Here is a 21,781-nt window from a genome sequence, read left to right as displayed (position 1 = left end):
TTCTTTTTTTTTTTTTAAAGATTCATTTATTTCATTTATGTGAGTATACTATCGCTGTCTTCAGACACACCAGAAGAGGGCATTGGGTCCAATTATAGATGGTTTTGAGCCACCATGAGGTTGCTGGTAACTGAATTCAGGACCTGTGGAAGAGCAGTCAGTGCTCTTAACCACGGAACCATCTCTCCAGTCCCCCAGAACATTCATTTACTAACACATCGTACTTCATAAAAATAAGGAATGGGCTGGTGAGATGGCTCAGTGGGTAAGAGTACCGACTGCCCACAAACAGACCTACTTCTGTCGCACAGTGTGGGGATTAAAGGCGTAAACTACCAAGAACCTCTCAAGAACAAGGAATCAATTCAACAGGAAAGACTAAAGACAAACCAACTGATTTTCTGGAGTTGGAAACATTACCTCTTCCTCAGACAGAGGCCTGAATTTTGTTTGGTAGCGACTGAGTTCTACATTCAATCGATGGACAATCATCTTCAGCCCCTTGTTTTCATCCACCAGGTCTTGGCTTTGCTTCCTTAGGCAAAGCAATTCAGGTGTGACTACTGAAAAATATCGATGTAATGATACAACCAATTTTATCAGTCACCAAGACTTTATATAAATTGCAAGTCAGTGTTTTGTTCCCTTGTAGTGAACTATATGTAAATATATATAGTATGTGTATATCTAATAATTTATATAAATAAGTTAAGACATTTAACCAAAACATTATGGCATATAAAATCAAAATCCAATAAGCATAAAGGTCCTAATATAGTCTTAAATATTACAACATAAATATCCACATACACATCAATTCTCAAAATAAATAAAGAGCCCTGACTGTCCCTTAGTAATGGTGCCATGGGGGCCCCACCTTCCCGAGAGGAAGCCTTTTCCGTCTCCTTCAGCTTCCTGTTGTCTTTTTCTGCCATCTTGAGCTTCAGCTGTACATCCTTCATTGCCTGTCTCAGAGCGCTCAGTTCAATGCTGAGGGCTTGGTTGGCAGAGTAGAGATGTACAGTTTCTTCTTTTAACTCCTCAAACTTCTCTTTGGTTATTTCCGTATATCTTTGATGTACTCTACCAGCTACATCTAAAGGACACAGAGGAAAGCCCACATAATTATGTAACCAGTTCACATCAAAAACACTTGGCACTTCATTCCAAAAGCCACGTGAACAACTAGTTCACATCAGGCCTGGGGTCGTGTCCCTGGTTTCTGAACAGACTGGGTGCCCAGGGGAAGGTACAGCGGGCAGCATGTAGAGAGGTGGTGGGGCCAGAGGAGGCAGAAGAAGCTTTCATGCTACATGCTTAGCATCCTTTTAACTACCAGGTAAATCCTCCTGGAATGGAGCGACTCGGTAACCTACCAGGCCCCACCAATTCTAACACTAGTGACACTAGTGACACTTTCAGACAGCATCTGAGGCAGCAGAGGTTTCCTGGCTTTGCCAGTGACCTGCTCAGTGCATCTAGTAAAGGCCTTGACTTATGGCTGTGCTCAGTGACCATAAAAGTTCATATAACTGCTTCCATACTGGAAAATGTCACTTGGGATGACCTGAACCCATGTTCCCAAGCCCAGAATCCTACCCCGAACCTCTTGCAAATCAATGAGATGAACAACCTGACTTCAGACAGGGCACACAAGGGACTGCTCTCAATGGAGAAGCCTGAGAGCCAGAAGTTAGGGCACCAGAGCTCAGAACACAATGAAAATCCCCAAGAAAGAACCAAAATACAGTTAATCCAAATGAAAGACAAAATAATACTTTCAGGTGAGTGACGGGAGACATAACAGCCCCAAACTACAAACCCACTCTGAATTCTACAGCCACTTCCCTGGTTGTACAGGTCAGCCTGGCAAAGTGCAGCCCTCAAGCTGAGCCCTTGTTTGAACACCAACATCCAGGCCTCGAGCACATGCCACAGGTATACCCCCATCCCCATCCAAGGGCTCAGTACATCTCTTAGGCAAACCCTCACAAACTCTTGAGCTCTCTCCACAGGCCCACCCTTTCACCCAAGGTCCTGAGCTCTCCACACAGACCCACCCTTCACCCCACTAATAGTGATTAACACCTTCCCAAAGCTAAGCCCAGCAGCAGACCCCAGAGCCTTCACAGGGAGCTGCAAACTTTCCATCAGATGACTATTCTAGTGAACCACAAAAGCCAGTACCTGGGGAGGGAGGAGGCTTTTCACACAATGGTACTTTCTCATCCTAGGGAGGAAAAGAAAGTTTGATTATGTGAGCAGGTCTTACAGCGGACTGGCAGGGACTGGCAGGGACTGACACAGAGGGAGGCTGCAGGCGGAGGGTGGAGGTTCCTCTTCACTTGGCTCCTGAGGATCTTTTTTTAGCACCTGGACTTTAGCCCCTACTGTTTTCTCACAACTGAACAGCAGCCCCTGGGGAAGGATCTCCCCCTGCTGTCCCCTGTTTCTGCCTAAGTGTGCAGTGACTGTATCTTCATGGAAGGTCTCTTCACTTCGGAACTAAAGCACATGGCATGCTGTGAATGCGAGGCACTGATGGCCCACTAAGGCAGCAAAGCGGGGTTCTAACTGCTGAGAAAATAGATCATGGTTGCCTCTCAATGAGCAGGAGAAGGCTGGGAGCTGGCCCTAGCTTTCCCACTGTGTATGGATGTAGGGTTTTGATGTTAGTTTCTGCTGGGAAAGCAGGTAAGGTGGTAACTCTTCTGAGAATCACAGAGTAAGCTTTTGTTTTGTTTTCTGAGACAGGATCTGCAGTCTTGATCCATTAACTTATGATCCTCATGCTGCGATGAATACCATCCAGGTGCTGGGAATTCAGGTGTGAACCACTATATCTGGTGAAACATGTTTAACTATTAAATTCCTCAAAGGAGAAACTTCAGGGAGAGCTTCTTTCAGTGCTTGCACCTAGGTTATTAAAACTGCCTACCCTTCTAGGCATTCTGGAAGTGACTTCTTACTTTTCATGAGTCATTTCCACAACTAAACTTTGGAAGCTAGGACTTTCTCCAGGTTTATGAGTATTAAGTGAAGCTAGGGACAGGTGTCAGGGACAATGGAAACTCCATTTCCCCAAATTCTGGCAATTAGAAAAAGGCCAGTTTTCTCAGGAACTTGTGAAGTCAGTTCCCCTCACCAAAGGAGCCATTTCCTTACTGCTGGCAGAATGGACAAATGGCAGTCTGTGGTGCCTATTAGCACACCAAAGCACATGCTGGCCACCAGGCTCCCTTGATATCTCAAGTACATAGTTCTTCTCACCTTCCCCTCCCACAAACTTCCTCCAGCTCAGGAGTTTCCCCTTCCCCAGCTACTCGCACTCCCTATAGCCCTGCTAATTCAGCTACTCTTGGTCTTACACCTGGCCTCCCACTCTCTTGCTTCTCTCTTTGTCTTCATCTCTCCCTCTACCCTCTTCTGTACCCCCCCACCTCCCCTGCCCCCTCCCTATGACCAGGTCCAGGTTGTTGGCCATACTCTCACTCTCTGCTCTGGACTCTTCCAGATGTCCCTGGCTGTACTCGCCTTTCTGGCTACAATAAAAGCCTTTCCCTTAACCATACCATGAAGTAGTCATGTCTTCAGTTCATACATTATGAATGTAGTTCACCCATAATGCACTTGCCTAGCAAAGCACGGGGCGCTCAGCTCAAGAACCAGTACCTCAAAATATTGGTGTGTGTGTGTGTGCACACAAGTGTGTGTGAGTGCATGTGTATGTATGTGTGCTTGTGTGAGTGTGTGTGTGAATGTATGTATGTGCGCACACAAGTGAGTGTGAGCGCATGTGTGCGTATGTGTGCTTGTGTGAGTGTGTGTGCTTGTGTGAGTGTGTCTGTGAGTGTGTGCATGTGTGTGAATGTGATGGTAGACTCTGGCTTCCATGGCAGCCCCGCCTCTTATGGTGACTAACAGGAGCCCTGCTGAGACACTGTCTATTCAAGTCCTCCTTGACAGGCATCCTAGAAGCAGGGTTTCTCTCCTGGAAAGTGAGTTTACATCAAAGTGGGTATGACCCCATATCCTGCTACCCACCTGCTTCCCTGCCTCTTGTGCTGTGACATCTCCCCAATCCATAGAAAGGATGATAAAAGGGAGACCTTTGTTTCTGCAATTCCTCAGATCCTACGCTCCAGAGACCCTGGGATGCTGTCTGTCTCTGGTGCTTAGGCCTGAGCTCTCCTTGGAGCTCTATTGTCTGTCTGTCTGTCTGTCTGTCTGTCTGTCTGTCTGCCTGTCTGTCTCTGTCTGTCTGTCTGCTTGAGGAATAAACAAGCCTAACAAACTCCTTAGTCCTCGGTAATGCACCTCAGTGCCTCTCAAGTCAATCCCTCTAACATCTCACCACAGAGGAGGTTATTCAGTGAAGCATGCAGCAGAAAGGTCTTATGAGAAGACCTTTTAATATAGGTGTGTGATTATGATGAAATAAAAGATCACAAATCAGGATTAACTTGGTTTCATCCAAGGAAGCAAAGGAAATTGAACATGTATTAATCAAGAAACAGAAACACAGTAGAGTCCGGGACTGAAGTCACATGGTTTAAAAAATAAAAAGAATAAATAAAAAAGAAAAAAATCAAAAACAAATTATAGTGAAAAGCCTACTTTTTAAAATAGAAATTCTTGAAAATAAGCTTACCTCTAGATTCAGAACAGAGTGTTTAACATCTGGTTTAAAAAAGAGAAAATAGAAAGTTTTAAAAGCATAAGAAATTAGACACACGAGAAGAGTGTACTCATAAACTCAGACTTACCTTGTCCCCAAGTGTAGAACAAGGTTCCAGGACAAGGCCGTGGCCATCTCTCTGAGACCCTGAGCTCCCACACTGCTCTTCCCTACCTCCCCAGTCACGCGTTTCTCCTGCCAGCCAAGGACAGCCAACACCTGACTTCTCATGTCCACAGGAGCACACAAATTAAGTCATAAAAACAGCAAACTGCTCAGCGATACAAATGGCAACAGATCTGGCAGAGGTCTCATCCTTGTGGGGTAATTGAGGTACCCTAGGAAGACACCCTCCACCGACTTGGCTGGCAATTTTCTCTAGTGGCATGCGGGAAGCCTAGGCTGTTTCTAACTGCCCGCCATTGATCTGGGGAGTGTAAGTAACACACTGAACAGCAGACACTGTGAAAAACAGAAAACAAAAAAAGTTCCACAAGGCTCAGAAAACCAACTAAGAAGCTTAATGCACACAGAATTCTAAATCTACTTCCCAACTCAGTAAAAGTCCCAGCAGTTGACCCATCATCACTGACAGGCTTAATTTTTAGCAGTTCAGTTCTGTAGAGTAACTTTTATTTGCCTGACATAATTGTCATCTCTGAGGCTTATTGCTTCCTAGACCTAGTCATGGAAGTTTCTAGTCTCCATACAATCTTATCTAGGCCTAGAATTTTTGGCCTCTCTCTGAGACTTACTGCTGAGTAAGCTCATCCTTTCTTGTTCTTTCAGATCTCTGGCTGGCTGGCTGGTTAACTTAACTGTTCTGGTTCAAACTCCTCTCCAAGCTGACTGATTCAATCTGGTCCCTCTCCTCCCCCATCTCCCTGTCCCCCTTTTTCCCCTCCACACTCCCCCTCTTACTCTCTGCTTCTCCTAAATTGCTCTGTTTAGCCTCATACTATCTCTGTCAATCTGTTCTAATCTTCTGGCTCTATCAAATTCTCTAGCTCAATCTGTCTATATCTAGCTTGTTCTTGTCTCTTTAACACTGTCCTGGCAAAATTGTATCCTTGTTTTCTTGTACTGCCCCTTAAGTAGCTTCCCTTTCCCATCTCTTCTCAAGAGATTTGGAGATATCCTATTTTTGTTAAATCCATCTCTGATTCAAACAGACATCACTTTCAAACATGGGTACTTCCTTCTACAAACTAACTTTACCTTCATTTTTGGGATTACTGTATGTATACTAAGGGTATATCTGTATTCCAGGTAGAGGGATTAAAGGTGTGTGCTAAGGCTGAGCCATACCACAATGAAAAACAGCTTTTTTCAGTAAAAAAACACAATCTTAGGGTTCACATCGAGATCAAATATACTGCAACACAGTTCTGCTGTTTTTAAGATGGGGTCTCATATAGCCCAGGCTGACTCTGAACACTCTACAGAGCCAAAGATGACCTTGAATTCCTATCTTTTCTCTACCTCTTAAATGCTTGGGATTCCAGGCATGTACCACACTATATGCAGCTCTAACCCAGGGCTTCACAAATGCTAGGTAGACACTCTACCAGCCAACTGCATTCAGCCAAAATGTCGTGCCATAGACTGGACCACCTGCATGCATCAGGTACATGGTCATGCCCAGTCCTGCCTATAAATGCAGCGTCATCTCTTGGCTACTTTACCTGGCAGGTGCTCTACCCTTCTTCTCCTGGTCTTTGTGTCACTTTGTCCACCTGTCCTGGCACTCTAGACTACAGTCTGCAATCTGGCCACCTCCTCTACAACTTGAATGCCATCTCTGTCACATGGGGGATGTTAAATGTCTACCTTTTTTTCTTTTCTCTTTTATTAATATATTGATTTATATCTGTGTGCATGTGTGTTTGTGTGTGCATGCTCTCAAATTCTCACGCAAGTGCCTCTCTCCACTGAGTCATCTTGCTGGCCCGGGGTCCACCTGGCTCTGTGGATGGGTTTGTTTCCTGTTTCCTTACACTAGTCTCAGAAAAGGCCCTGCTGCCCAAGCTTTCATTGCTTCTCAGATGGGGTGTCACTGCACAGCCAGGCTGAGCCTGATCCCCAGCCTCCTGCCTCACCCCCATACCTGGCTGCTGTCTTCCAAGTTAACAGTTCTCAGATCTCAACTCTCTTCTCTGTATGGATGAGGGATGCCAACAATTCAACTAAGAAAGTTTCTTAGCATATGTCATGCTGTGCTAAGATCTTCATAGAGAGAAAAGTCACACATGAACACATCCTTCCTGTCAAAATTCCAAATGAATCAAAACTCCCTGATGACCATGCCTGCTGGGCCTGTCCCTCGACACAGTGTGATGGTTAATACTGTCAACAACAGGATCCAAAACCACCCAGGAGACAAGCCTCTGGGCATGTGGCAGGGTGTCTAGATTGGGCTGAGGTGGGGAGATCCATCCTAAATGTGGTGGCACCATTGAACAGACTGGGTGGAGGAGAAAGGTTGCTGAGTACCAGCACTCATCTTTCTGCTTCCTGACATAGCACCACATCCCTGCTGCCATGGTGCACTGGCTGGTTGTGTGTCAACTTGACCCAGGCTGGAGTTACACAGAGAAAGGAGCTTCAGGTGAGGAAATGCCTTGATGAGATCCAGCTGTGGGGCATTTTCTCAATTAGTGATCAAGGGGGGAGGGCCTAGCCCATTGTGGGTGCTGCCATCCCTGGGTTCTTGGGTTCTATAAGAAAGCAAGCTGAGCAAGCCAAGGGAAGCAAGCCAGTAAGTAACATCTTTCCATGGCCTCTGCATCAGCTCCTGCTTCCTGACCTGCTTGAGTTCCAGTCCTGACCTCCTTTGGTGATCAACAGCAACGTGGAAGTGTAAGCTGAATAAACCCTTTCCTCCCCAACTTGCTTCTTGGTCCTGATGTTTTTGCAGGAATAGAAACCCTGACTAAGACACATGGTTTCTCCATGATAGAGTATGCCTTCAAACCCTGAGCCCAATAAACTCTTCCTCCACAAGGCTTTTTCTTTTCTTTTCTTTTTTTAGTTTTTTAAGACAGAGTTTCTCTGTATAACCCTGGCTGTCCTGGGTCTACACTCTGTAGACTAGGCTAGCTTCAAACTCACAGAGATCTGCCTCCAGAGTGCTGGGATTAAAGGTGTGCACCACCACAGACCAGCCATAAGTTGTTTTTATCTTTGCTTCCTGCCTCCATTTTATTTTTCCTTTATTATTTATTAGTGGCAAGCAGCAAAAACCTCTCCATGGGTACCCTACCCCATAGAGCTAGGCTTTGGCAGACCTGGTTTCCAGCAGGCCATAGCCATAGCCCCTGCAGAGAGGCCTGGGCCTCAGCTCTGAGTGATACAAATACAGGTTGTTCCTTCTTCAGATGCCTTGTGTCAACTGCCTACAACATACTAACGATTCCCACATCTGGAACATTCTCTTTACCCCTTAGTAGGCAATCCTCTTAGATTAACCACTCTTGAGTCTTTCCCTGTGTAAACCACTGTGTGATTCTGTCCCTTGGTTGACCACTGGCTGATGTATGATCCATGAGGTCACACAAAATAGATTTTAGAGAGAAGAGGTCAGAAAGCTGGGCATGGTGGGGCGTGTCCATCATGCCAGCCACTGGGAGGCTGAGGCTGAAGTAAATAGCTGAAGAATAGCTATTCTGTTTCCAATCAGGCACCATGTAGACTGAGTTCCATGGAAAGTGTCCCAGGAGCTAAGGGGATAGTTCAGTTGGTAAAGGGTTGCCTTGCAAGCATTAGGACCCAATTTTAATCCCCTAGAACCTACATAAAAATAGAATGTGATGGCACACGCTTGTAATCCCAGGACTGGGGAGGTGAGACGGGTGGACCCCCAGCCAGCCTCCCCTAACCAGCAAGACCCCAACCAATACAAGACCTTTCTCAAAAACAAGGCACAGCTCTGAAGTTTGTCTCTGGCCTCTTCATACGGCACACCTTCACACATACATGCATCCACATGAACACACGCCCCAACTGTGTCCCAAGCTCAAGGACCCCGACAAAGCAGTTGCTGGCTTCCCACTGCTTGGCAGGCTCTCTGCCTCCCTTTCTCCTTAGGGATCTCAAAACTGCTTCCTATCTTTGCCATTGTGGGTCGAATTCTCATTGGGCCAATCAAGATAGATCAAAAAAAGTCAATGTGCATTCCAAAATTATGACAGAAACATCTTATACATCTATTTATGATCCAACAAGTACTTCACTGATGGCCCACTGTGGCCAGGCCCTGCAGCTTGCATGATGACAGGGCCAGAGGGAAAGGCACATAAACACAGACACAGCCTGAGCTGGAGTCCTTTGTCAACAAACAGAACAGACAACGCGGGCTCTAAGGGAGCATCTTATATGGTCAGGGCAACCTTACATCCGGCCCATCCATCACTTGTAGTGAGAATGAACAGCAAGTGTTTTCTGGCCAGAATCTCCAAGCCATAGCACAGAGGAGTGCTGGCCCCAGAACTGGTAACCAGAAATGCTCTCATGGCTAACTCTTTCCTTACCTTTCTGTTGAGTATACTGTGGTGTAGAGGAGGAGGAGGAGTCTGAAAGCCAGTGTTGTTCAGAAGCATCATCTTTTCTCCCCAGCTTTTGTGATGACAGTACCTTTTGGTTATGAAAAAGGAACAAGCATGCAGGACCTGTTAGCTGTACACATCTTCCTAATGGTTCAACTGTCTTACTTCATATAACGCCCACAGCTGAAAAAGAGCTGCATATGCTGTGGCAGGAAGAGACCACAGGGCCTTGTAAAAGCCTGGGCAGACGGTCAATAGCATGGCTATTGTATTTAGGCTATTGGGGAGCTTCATATCCCATACTGCCTGGACGGCTTCCTCTCCACATTCCTGCAGGGACCTGCTCAGGAAGGGGGCTGCTTCTGGCTCACTCAGGATAGCACCCAATGCTGTTATATCCAGCTCTGGTGTTCCATTATGAAAGCACATAATGTGACAAGAAGTGCTGGCCATCCTGGGACAACCTTTACCTGGGCAACTGTCTAGGCTGAGGCCATATGATGGTCACTATGTGACTCCACTGCTGCTATCCTTTCCTGATGAAGTGGGATTGCTTCTCCACTGTCACCATGCATGGTGGCAGAGCTACAAAGCTGTCCCTTAGAGGCATTCTCACTGGCAGGGCTCTAAAGGGCAGGGCCACAGGGCAACTGGCCAGGAGGAGGAGCCGTGAAACACATCCTGTGGGTATGCTAGCACCTAGGCCCATCAGGGGCACTAGCCTAGCTGAACCGATTCTTCGGCTAAAACTTGCTTGGGATCAGCATGGCTTAGCAGTAGTGTATTGGGAGTCATGGGAAGTCAGATACCCCTGTGCCTGTCAGGAAGTTGGTAGGAGCCACCACAAGATCATCATTGGACAGGAATCTCAGAGCCAAGAGCTAAGGCCGCTGCAGCTACAGGCTCTGTGCACATGGCTCCAAGATGACCAGGCTCAGGGCGAGCAGTCAACAAAGCTCCTAATGTACTTGTTATTATAGAGAAGGAGAATGAACAGCCTTGGTCACCTGTGAAAGTGACCCTAAACTACTCACAGTCACCAGAAGTGTGAAATTGATAAGAAAATGCCAATGGCATCCTTGAGAGATTGTCTGGCAGACCTATTAGTTCTCCAGTGAATGACACACATGTCTGATGGTCCACACACACCATGTGTACATGCACATCAGAGGACGTGTCAGTGAATGTTTCCTTCAGTACTACTCTTAAGAAAATACAAACAGAAACCAGCAGCAGCAAAATGAACATGAAAGGTACAGCTGCCTGGGGAAGTTACGTGACACTGCTACACAAGGCAGGGAACACATGTGAACAGAGACAGCCAGACGGAAAGGCTGAGAATGAACAATGGAAAGAGGAGCTGAAGAGATGGTTCAGTGCTAAGAGCACTGGCTGCTCCTCCTCAGGACCCAGATATGATTCTCGACACCCACACCGTGGCTCACAGACATCTATAACTCCAGATCTAGGGGATCCAAAGAGCTCTAGCTTTGTTGGCACTGCCTGTATGTGATGTACAGACATACATACAGGCAAAACACCATACACACAAAAATCAAAGCAAGTAAATAGTTTAAAAAAGAAATTATAATATATAATGGTTGTTACCTGAAAAATAGCATGAACCCCTTTAAAAAAAATAAAGAAAAATGGAAGATGGCATGGTTTGGGGAAAGACTGGGAAAAGGTATTTGCTATGTAAGCCCAGGGATCCAAGTTCAACCCCTAGAGCCCTCTTAAAGGAGGAAGGAGAACAGACTCCACACAGGTGTCTGGCCTCCATACACATGCACACCACAGTATGTGCACCCACACGAAGACCACATAGGCGCGCACACAAACACGCACTCATACACACACACACACACAGACACAGACACACACACACACACGACACGCTAATAAACTTTAAAATTTTAATGGAAAGAAAATATCCCCCCCAAAAAAAGGGAAGATGAAGAATGCCAGTCAAATAGCTATTATGGAGGGCTGGAGAGAAGGCTCAGAGGTTAAGAGCACTGGTTGCTCTTGCAGAGTACATGGGTTCAGTTCCCAGCACCCACACAGTGTCTCACAACCATCTGTAACTCCAGTTCCAGTGGATTTGACACCCTCTTCTGACTTCCTTGGGCACCATGAATGGAGGTGGTGAACATACTTACAGGCCAAACACTCATTCACATAAAATAAATAAATTAAAAAAGAAGTAAGTTCTTAGGGGAAATGCATATTTAGATATGATTTCAAAATCATATACACCTAACAATAGAGTCATTCAAATGAATATATTCTAATACATCCTACATCTTCACATACAATAAGTTAGAAAGCTTAGAAGCAAATGTGGAATGTCCAAAGTCCTGTAATGAGGAATGGAAGCAAGGGATAAAAAGCAAAGCAAGCTGCAGCGGTAGCGTGTGACCATGTGACATCACTGTACCAGCCAGCACTGAGTGACCCCAGGAAAGCACGGGGTCTAGCACAGAGCTACATGCAAGTCTCCTGATAGCTCTCATCATGTCAGTCACGTGAACACGCTTCCCCAAATGCAGCATGGAGTTATGAGATGCAACTCCATGATGGGGAGCCAGCTTGGGGGAAATCTGGATAAGAAAATGTAAGGAAGCCGGGCGGTGGTGGCACACACCTTTAATCCCAGCACTTGGGAGGCAGAGACAGGCGGATTTCTGAGTTCGAGGCCAGCCTGGTCTACAAAGTGAGTTCCAGGACAGCCAGGGCTACACAGAGAAACCCTGTCTCAAAAAAAAAAAAGAAAAGAAAAAAAGAAAATGTAAGGAAGTGGCACACACCTTTACTCCCAGCACTCAGGAGGCAGGGGCAGGTGGACCTCTGTGAGTTTGAGGATAGCCTTGTCTAATTAGTGAGTTTCAAACTAACCAGCTCAAGGTTACATGGTTAGATAGATCCAGTCTCAAATGAACCCCATAAAACAAATAAGCAACAACAACAACAAAAGCATGCACACACAAGCAAGGGTAACATACACACTCACACACATATACAAGCAAGCATAACACATACACACTCACACACACATACATAAGCAAGCATAACATATACATACTCACACCCTCACATAGACACACACAAGCAAGCAAAACATACTCACACACACACACACACACACGCAAACACAAGCAAAACATACACACTCACACACACTACACATATGCACACAAGCAAGTTTAACACATACACACTCACACACACACACTATACACACAAGCAAATGTAACACACACACCACACACACACACAAGCAAACAAAACACATACCACACACACACACACTACACATACACATACCACATACACACAAACAAGCATAACACATACATACTCACATATACTCACATGAACTCACACACAATGCACAAACACAAGCAAGCATAACACATACACACACACTCACACTACACACACAAACATAATATACGTACAAGCACACCACTCACACATACACAGCAAAAGAAGAATCCCATACATTCTCATAAAGATGTTTATCTTTGCATTTGAAGGACTTGACTTTAAAGGATAAACCAAGAAGTTTAAGCTTTACTTCATCCAGACAGACACAAGGCTGAACACACTAGCAATGGAACAGAGTGAAGACGATGCTTGCTTGTGCATTCTAGGCGGCCAACCATGGGTAGCGGGTGGAAAGCAGCTTGGGAACATGGAGGTTACCTGATCCCTGTGAGGCACAGTGTATGTAGCATCTCTGCCATGTTCCACATCCTTCCAGGTGGTAGACTCTGACTCCCTGCAGCTGGTTGACACCTGTGTTTCAGCATCTTCATCCTCCCCGTAGCCTAACCTCTCAAAGGATGGTAATGAAGTCCTTCTCGGCTCATTCTGCCAGCTCTGCCTGTGTTAGATCATTAAAGAATAAACTAAGCAAACAAGTGACTTAGCACGTGCCACTGACACTGGAACACTTTTTTTTTTTTGAGACAAGATCTCACTCTGGGCCCAGGTTGGCCCAAACCTATAATCCTACTGCCTCGGCCTCCCAAGTGTGGGATTACTGGCACACCCCACCCCACCAAGCTGTTATGCACATCTTAAATGTGCTGTCTCCAGATTCATGCCAAAGAAGTACTGTAACAGTAAAAGACTGATCATTAGCAGCTGCATAATGACAGCACCTGCTCTCCCTGCTCTGTGTCCCTCTAAGTATTGCTTCATGCTTGCTTTTATACTCATACTCTGGACATACAGAACTCACTATTTTAAAAAAGATGTATTTGTATTTATATGTATGGCAACATGAACACAGGCCAGCAGAGGGCGCCGGACTCCCCTGGAGCTAGAGTTAAAGGAGGTTGTGAGTGGCCTAATTTGAGTGCTAGGAACTGAACCTGGGTCTTTGGGAATAGAAGCAATGCTCTTAACCTGAGCCACGGCTGCATCTGCTATTAGTAAGGCTATATTTATTTTGTTTGTTTGTTTAGTTACAGGTATGTAGGCACAATGTTATTGTGTTTAACTGTGAAGATACAAATGCTGATTTCTGTCTGTATCTGGTTGCAATCCTTATTCTGAGAATCTCCTTTCTCAATCTTGTGTTAACACCAGCTCCCCAATTGTTCCAAGATGTGTCAATAAAGAGAGCTTAACAGCCAATGACTGAGCAAGGAGACAACAGGGCTAGACTTCCTGCCAGCCAGGGGCAGGGGTGAGAGATGGAGGAAGTGGAGATTAGCAATGGGGAAAAGACATAGAACAGAGAAAGCCATAAAATGCAAGCATCTCAGGGATTTTGGCTGGGAGGTAGCCAGATTAGTTTGGAGGATTAAAACAGAGAAAAACTGCTCAGTTGTTGTGCCCTTAAAGGATGTTAAATAAATATAATTGTACTGTCTCAATTATTTCAGAGCTAGCTGGGTAAGAAGAAATCCGTAATACACTTATTAAAAGACAATAATAGAGGTATGTGTATGTGTGCCTGTGTGTAGGTAAATGCTTGTGAGTGCAGTTGCCCTTGGAGGCCAGAGTATCAGATTCCTCCGGAATAGGGGTTGTAGGTGGTTGTGGACTACCTAATGTAGACACTGGGAACCAAATTTGGTCTTCTGCAAGAGCAGTATATGCTGCATGCTGTACTCTTCACTGCTGGGCCATCTTCTCCTGCCCTTGCTTTTTGTTTCTGTTTATTGAGATGATCTCACTAAGTAGCCTCGGCTGGACTGGAACTTGTTATGGAGATCCAGTCTGGCCTGCCTCTGCCTCCTGTGTGTTGGGATTAAAGGCATGCACCATCACACACAGCAACTAGTAAGATCTAACAGTCAACATTTTGAATGGTAGATTGTATATGTTTTTTTAACATATGATTATAAGAAAAATGTTTGGCTGGGGGCATAAATAGTGGTACAGCATTTGCCTAGCATGTAGAGGACCTAAGACTAACCCCCCTAGAATTGCAAAACAACTACTTTCGTTGTTTTGCTTTTGTTTTGAGACAGTATCTCACATAACCCAAGCTGGTTTGAAATTTACTGAACTTGAATAGCCTTCAACTCCTGTTGAACCTTCAAATGCCATCTCCCAAATTCTAGGACTACAGACGCCACAATTCCCAGTCCCCCAGCAACCCCCTTCAAAAAAGTCAACTTGCCGGGTGACGATGAGGCACACCTTTAATCCCAGCACTTGGGAGGCAGAGGCAGGCAGATTTTTAAGTTCGAGGCCAGCCTGATCTACAGAGCAAGTACCAGGACAGCCAGGGCTACACAGAGAAACCCTGTCTCAAAAAAAAAAAAAAAGTCAACTTATTTTACCTTCTAAGTTCCTAGCTTAGAAGTACAGTCATGACTAGAGAGATGGCTCAGCAGTTAAGAGCACCGACTGCTCTTCCGAAGGTCCTGAGTTCAATTCCCAGCAACCACATGGTAGGTAGCTCACAGCCATCTGTAACAAGATCTGATGCCCTCTTCCGGAGTGTCTGAAGACAGCTACAGTGTACTTACATATAATAAATAAATAAAATTTTTAAATTATTTAAAAAAAAGAAAAAGAAGTACACAGTCACTGACCCAGCACTTGAATTCATGGTCCTACATATATGAATACCTGAAATTGTAAGATCCGAGTAAAGAGGGACATCTCAGAAAAACACTGGGAGGCCAGGAATTTCCTTAATAAGATAAGCTCAGGAACTTTAGGAAGGTAGTGGAACTCTCCAGAAGGGAAAGGCTAATTAACATTCCTCAGATCACGGGGTAAGAAACTACCTGCAGGTGGGGGCACATTCCCCAGGGTGGACCTTTGCCCACCTTCAGACAAGGGAAGTCCTTGCCACCTCACTCCCTGAAGACCAATCAATTTAAAAAGTCACACTGTTCTACCAATCACATTGTGTCTAATGGCTGCTGCCCTGAAAATTGTATAAAAGCTCACTGAACGAGCTGTGCAGGGGCGCTTCTTTTCCTGAGGGCCAGGGATGGCCTCAGTGCACTGAAATAAAAATCCTCATGTTCTTTGCATTGATCAGGCTCCCTGTGATTCACTCAGGGGGTCTCCAGTAAGATAAGGCTCTTCAGGTTCTTACAGAATGATCCTTTAATCCCACAGGAAGGGTATAGAATTTGGACAAGGCTCAAAGCTGATTGGTTTCCACATATGTCAGTTGATGTACTGAAGTTCTTTCTTATCCCTGGTCCGTCTCAGGTGCCTAGTGCACTTGCAAGCACTTCTCACCACTGAGCTGAGAGGCTCACATTCCTGGCACCACTTAGCATTGTGTTTTAAAATATGGCAGGCTTAACCCAGCCCTCAACCTGGACTGACATTCTTCCTTTGACGGTTTTATATCCTTTTTTCAGTTCTTTATTTTTAGTTCAATTCAGTGAAAATGTAATTCTTAGAAGAAAAACTAGTTACATTCAAAATGGCTAGAGTCAAGATTAAGATCTCATAGTACACTGCTATAATCCTGGCTTCCTGGGAGCCTGAAGCAGAGAAGTATAGCCTGAGGCCATTCTGGTTTATACAGAAAGACCTTGTCTCAGAACTAAAGGAACAATTACTGTTCCTGTAAGTGCCTCCTGGACACAAGTGATGGAAACCTGTGAGTACACCCACACAGCCCCATACAGAGTGGACACAGCCATGAGGATGCAGAGCCGCAGCACATCCCTACCGCAGCCTCAGCTCGGAGGTGGTGGCGTAAGGCTTGATGAAGCTGTCCTTTTCAACGTAGGAGGCATCACTCTCAGACCGGGATCTCTGGCGAGGCTGGGGAATGGCAACTGTCTGTCCAGTCAAAGTGGTTGCCAGGATGGCTGCAGCCAGAGCAGACCTACGAACCAAAACATGCCGAAGAGGGCCTGAGCAGTGGGCACTCAAGCTGCAGGCTGACCTGTCAAGGTTAACCTTGTCCACTGCTGATCACCCACCACGACTTGCACACGACCATGATGGCCTATCAGAATCCTCATTTACCTCTCACATTGACTGCATGATCAAATTTATGCAGTCCTTTTTTTATAGCAATTGAATGGTTTGTAAAGACTCTTATCTAGTCCAGTGGTTCTCAATCTTCCTAATGCTGCGACCCTTTACTACAGTTCCTCATGTTGTGGTGACCCCCGATCATAAATCATTTCATTGCTACTTCATAACTTTAGCTTTTCTACTGTCATGAATCATAATGTAAACTTGATATAGAGGATGTCTGATATGGGACCACAAATGAAGTTACAGTCACAAGCCACAGGTTGAGACTGCTGACCTAGCCATTAGGGTGCCACACCAGGTTGTAAATCTACATAGTCAGACAGGCAAAGTCTATATTCAAATCATTTTCTTATTAAAACAAAAGATCAGGATGAAATAAAAGTATGAGATATAGGAAGTCTTAAGGCAAGAGTGGTAGCACACATTTGATCCCAGCACTTGGGAGGCAAGGCAAAGGCGGGTCATTGGGAGTTAGAGGGCAGGCTGCTTTACACAGCAAGTTCTACACAACCTGGGCTAGATAATGAGTCCCTGCCTTAAAAACAAACAAACAAACAAACAAAAACCACAAATAGCCAGGCGGTGGTGGTGCATCCCTTTAGTCCCAGGAAACCCAGGAGGCAGACGCAGACAGATCTCTGAGCTCGAGCCCAACCTAGTCTATAAAGCAAGTTCTAGGACAGCCAGGGCTACACAGAGAAACCCCATCTCAGAAAAGCACACACACACACACACACACACACACACACACACACACACACACACAAAATCTGGAATGATGAAAAGACGCATCAACTAAACACATGCTCATATCTCCAGTATTAGCTGCCCAGACAGCCTAGCCCAAAGGCAAGCTTCTGAGTCAGTGAGAGATCTGTCTCAGATACAGAAGACTAAGAACCACAGGGGAAGACACCGCCCAACAAACTGCACACTCACATGCATTGAAACCACATACCACACATGCACACACCAAAAAACCCCACAAACCCAAACAAAACAAGAAACCCCACCAGCCTGGGGATGGTGGAATATGTGGGAACTTCAAGGATAGGGAATAACACTTCCATGTGCTTGGACAGCCAACTCCATGGAGACAGAAACACTTGTGCTTGGGACCTTTCCACACCTTACCCTATGGATCATTTCATATGCCTATTTGTGTCCTTTAAAACATCCTTTATAGAGCTGGAGAAATGGATCAGCGGGTAAGAGCACAGACTGCTCTTCTGAAGGTCCTGAGTTCAAATCCCAGCAAACACATGGTGGCTCACAACCATCTGTAATGAGATCTGGTGCCCTCTTCTGGGGTGTCTGAAAACAGATACAGTGCACTTACATATAATAAATAAAACAAATCTTTGGGCCGGAGCAAGCAGGGCCAGAGAGAGAAGAAATGAACAAAATGTAATTATTTAATAATTTCAAGAATGATGTACGGTGAACAATGTCTTGGGGAACTCTGAGGGAGGCTCCAAGAATAAAACAAAACAAAACAAAACAAAACATCCTTTATAAAGCAAGGCATGGGGACACACACTTGGGAGACTGACAGAGGGGGATCAGGAGTCTAGAGTCAGCCTAGGCTACCCTACCTCAAAGAAAACCAAAACAAAGAGTAAAACACCCTCCATAATAAGCCAATAAAATATGCAAAGCAAGCTGGGCAGTGGTGTCGCACACCTTTAGTCCCAGCATTTGGGAGGCAGAAGCAGGCGGATTTCTGAGTTCGTGGCCAGCCTGGTCTACAGAGTGAGTTCCAGAACAGCCAGGGCTACACAGAGAAACCCTGTCTGGAAAAACAAAACAAAACAAAACAAAAAAAACCATGCAAAGTAAAACAGCCTTCACAATAAACCAATAAAACATGCAAATTCAAGGCTTCTGAAGAAGCCACACCAGTGTGGAAGACCTGACGGACTGATAGGAGCTGTGGCTAGAGAGGGATTGCTTCAAGACCAAAAGCTGACAAGACTTCACAGCCAGTTACAACCAACCTCTGATCTGGCCTAATTTCCTTGTGCCTTTGGGAAACTCATAGGACATATTATTGAACTTGAGAGAGTAGTGGCTTCCACAAACCCTAAGAAAGCTGTAAACCTCCATAGGAAACCTACAGACCATCCATGCTCAGCAGTAGCCTGCCTCCCTGATGTCTCTACTGTATTTGGTAAATGCATTAATCTATGACTTCTTTTGCTCTCTGACTTGTACAAATTAATTTCTCTCTTCTACACTGAAGCATAGCATTCAAGGTAACCAGAATCCATTTCTGGACCATTCATAGTTAGCTCAGAACCTGGATCTTGTTCCCTGGCCAGGGCCACTCATTTCGGTTCAGAATAAACTATCTCTTATTCCAAGGGCTGTGTCTTGCATCAGGTTCTCCCAAGATCTGTGAGCACTCTTATCAAATCCAACGTGAAGACAGGATTGTGAGAACACCAGCTTACTACTGGGTCAGAGCACAGGCAGAACCACCTGGGCTGTATCTAGTTATCTGGAGTGGGAGTGGGGAGGAAGGGAAGGGGAGTGGCTGAGCTGAGTTATAAGCAATTGTGAGCTGTCCCATGTAGTTGCTGGGAACTGACCTGGGTCCTCTGCAAGAGTAGTGCATACTCTTATCAGATGAGCCATCTCTACAGTCCGCCTGGCCCTGGTGGAAAAAGACTTTCTGTCGAGCCCATAGCATGCTAACCACAAAGCTACTGTCTCATCTGTTTTGCTGACAAGGGAGGGAAAGCTAACTAACCCTCTGGGTGCCCAGGTTGCATAAACACGAGTCTCACTGATACGAGACAAATACTGACGAGCTGAACAGACCACCTTCCTGCCAGTAGGGCTACTGCCACGACATTCTAAGCAGTGATCAATAACTGAACCTCACAGGTGACCCAGAATAGGGTTGAGCACAAGGCCCTCTCATGGTATACTGAGAGAGTAGAAGAGACACTGCTTGTTCAGTACCCACTGGGCTACTTGGCACAGAGTGATCACAGTGCTCTGTGTGATGGACTCTGTGCTGCAGGCAAAATCAAACACTGTAACACCACAGAGTTCTTTCCTCCTCCAGTATTAAGGATGGAATCCGGGAGCTTCACATATGCTGGGCAATGCGGAATCACCCAGCCCCTATTCCCAGCCCTTCAGAGTGTATGTTCTAATCAAATGCAAAGAATATACCAGTACCAAAGATCACATAGAAAGTGGCCCTCAGCTGGGTGTTGGTGGCACATGCCTTTAATCCCAGCACTTGGGAGGCAGAGGCAGTAGGATTTCTGAGTTCGAGGCCAGCCTGGTCTACAGAGTGAGTTCCAGGACAGCCAGGGCTATACAGAGAAACCCTGTCTCAAAAAAACAAAAAAACAAAAAAAAAAGAAAGAAAGTGGCCCTCTAAAGTAAAATTGATTGCTAATAACCAAGTCAATTTACAAATTAAAAACAGAGTAGCAGTGGACTGAAGAGATGGCTCAGTGGGTTAAAGTACACATACTGCTCTTGCAGAAGATCTGATTCGGTTGCTAGCACCTATGTTGGGTAGTTCACAACTACCTGTAACAACAGCTCCAGGGGACCCAATGTCCTCTTCTAGATTCCAAGGATACCCACATCCAAGTACACATACACACACATGCTCACATACATGCACATACAAAGGCACATATACATAGTTTATAATTTTTGTTTTTCTCTGTACTCCAGGCTGGCCTGGAACTCATCCACTCATCCATCTGCCTCTGTCTCCTGAGAGCTCAGATTAAAGGATTGTGCCACCACCACCCAGCTACAAATAAAAATTTAAAGGCAACAACAATAACAACAACAACAAATCAAACTAGCTAGGCACAGTGGCTCATACTCTTGAGAGGTTGAGGCAGGAGGACTGCTTTGAATGCAAGGTCAGGCTGGGCCCCAAAGCAAGACCCTATAGAAAACAAACAAAACGGGCTGGGCAGGGGTGGCACATGCCTTTAGTCCCAGCACTTGGAAGGCAGAGGCAGGTGGATCTCTGAGTTCCAGGACAGCCAGGGATACACAGAGAAACCCTGATTCAAAAAAACAAAACAAAACAAAAAAACCCAAACAAAACAAGTCTAAAGTTTTCAAGTGTCTAAAATCTTGGCAGATATAGACAATAGTCCCAAGAATGAAAAGAGAGTTGGCTGTGTGCTACACTGAACACTGGGTAGTTAGGAACACCAATTCCTGGCAGGGAATATGTTCCTTCTTTTAACACAAAGTAGGCTTTTTGTTTTTGTTTGTTTAAAGGCAGAATTGTATCTAGAAAGAAACTTTTGTGTAGTTCTCCTAAAAGTACTGTTAACCTTGATGGACACTAAGCTGAGATGTAGAGCACATGTTTAACATGGACAGGAAGAAAAGAGGAAGCAAGCAAGGAAGGAAGGAAGGGAGGAAGGAAGGAAGGGAGGAAAGAAGGAAGCAAGGAATCGAGGATGGAAGGATTAACTTAAACTTGGTGCTTTATATTTAATAGGCACCAACTGCATCCAATCCTGAAATCTGAGATCTCCCACTGAAGGTACCAGACCCCAAGCAAGTCCACGGATGCTCAGAGAAGCCAGATCAAGTGCACCGTGGAGCAGAGGTAAATACCGCAGAGCGTATTAGTCTATCCCTCTACTTGTGGCCTCTTGGCCAGTGTGATCAGTTCCAGGGTTCAGGACTTGATGGTCAAACACGGGGGTCACCCTCGGTGCTGCTCATCTTGAGACTTACCTGGGCCTCTCTGGAGAAGGGTTGGGGCTTCGGGGAGGGGGTGTGCGTGGTACAGCTGGCTTCGGAGCAATGCTGGCTGCGGGGAGGAAGCCATGGATGATGTGGTTCTGCAGAAATGAAACCCAAGGCAGGTCACTGGGAGGAGGAAATCACCTGGCTCCTGTACCACCATCACCTCCCAAGCTGAGGCCACACTAGGGATCCAGTCCCTTTACCCCCTCTCCCCCCACCCACTGCTGTTCCCAATCCCCATTGGCGAGTCAAGGACACTCACTGGGGCACTCCATCATGGCTGCTGTCCCTATTCACACTTTCCTGCTCACGGCAGCTTTCCTGATTG

The 21,781-nt window shown here is 45.6% G+C and overlaps 1 protein-coding gene across 2 annotated transcripts in view; it reads right to left on the bottom strand.

The window, feature by feature from the left end:
* Positions 1–21,781, bottom strand: part of Cep89 (centrosomal protein 89) — a 44,711-nt gene that overhangs the window by 21,137 nt on the left and 1,793 nt on the right. For both annotated transcript variants that reach the window (XM_031386199.1, XM_031386200.1), the window contains exons 2-9: positions 21,442–21,548; positions 16,388–16,546; positions 12,931–13,111; positions 9,208–9,310; positions 4,652–4,680; positions 2,188–2,230; positions 878–1,096; positions 421–563 (exon numbers count right to left, since the gene is read on the bottom strand). In XM_031386199.1, coding sequence (XP_031242059.1) covers positions 421–563; positions 878–1,096; positions 2,188–2,230; positions 4,652–4,680; positions 9,208–9,310; positions 12,931–13,111; positions 16,388–16,546; positions 21,442–21,548 — 984 coding nt within the window. The remainder of the gene's footprint in view (positions 1–420; positions 564–877; positions 1,097–2,187; positions 2,231–4,651; positions 4,681–9,207; positions 9,311–12,930; positions 13,112–16,387; positions 16,547–21,441; positions 21,549–21,781) is intronic.

The sequence above is a fragment of the Mastomys coucha genome, unplaced genomic scaffold (assembly GCF_008632895.1).
Source record: "Mastomys coucha isolate ucsf_1 unplaced genomic scaffold, UCSF_Mcou_1 pScaffold21, whole genome shotgun sequence".
Classification (NCBI taxonomy): Eukaryota; Metazoa; Chordata; class Mammalia; order Rodentia; family Muridae; genus Mastomys; species Mastomys coucha.
This window is presented reverse-complemented; position numbering and strand designations above follow the sequence as displayed.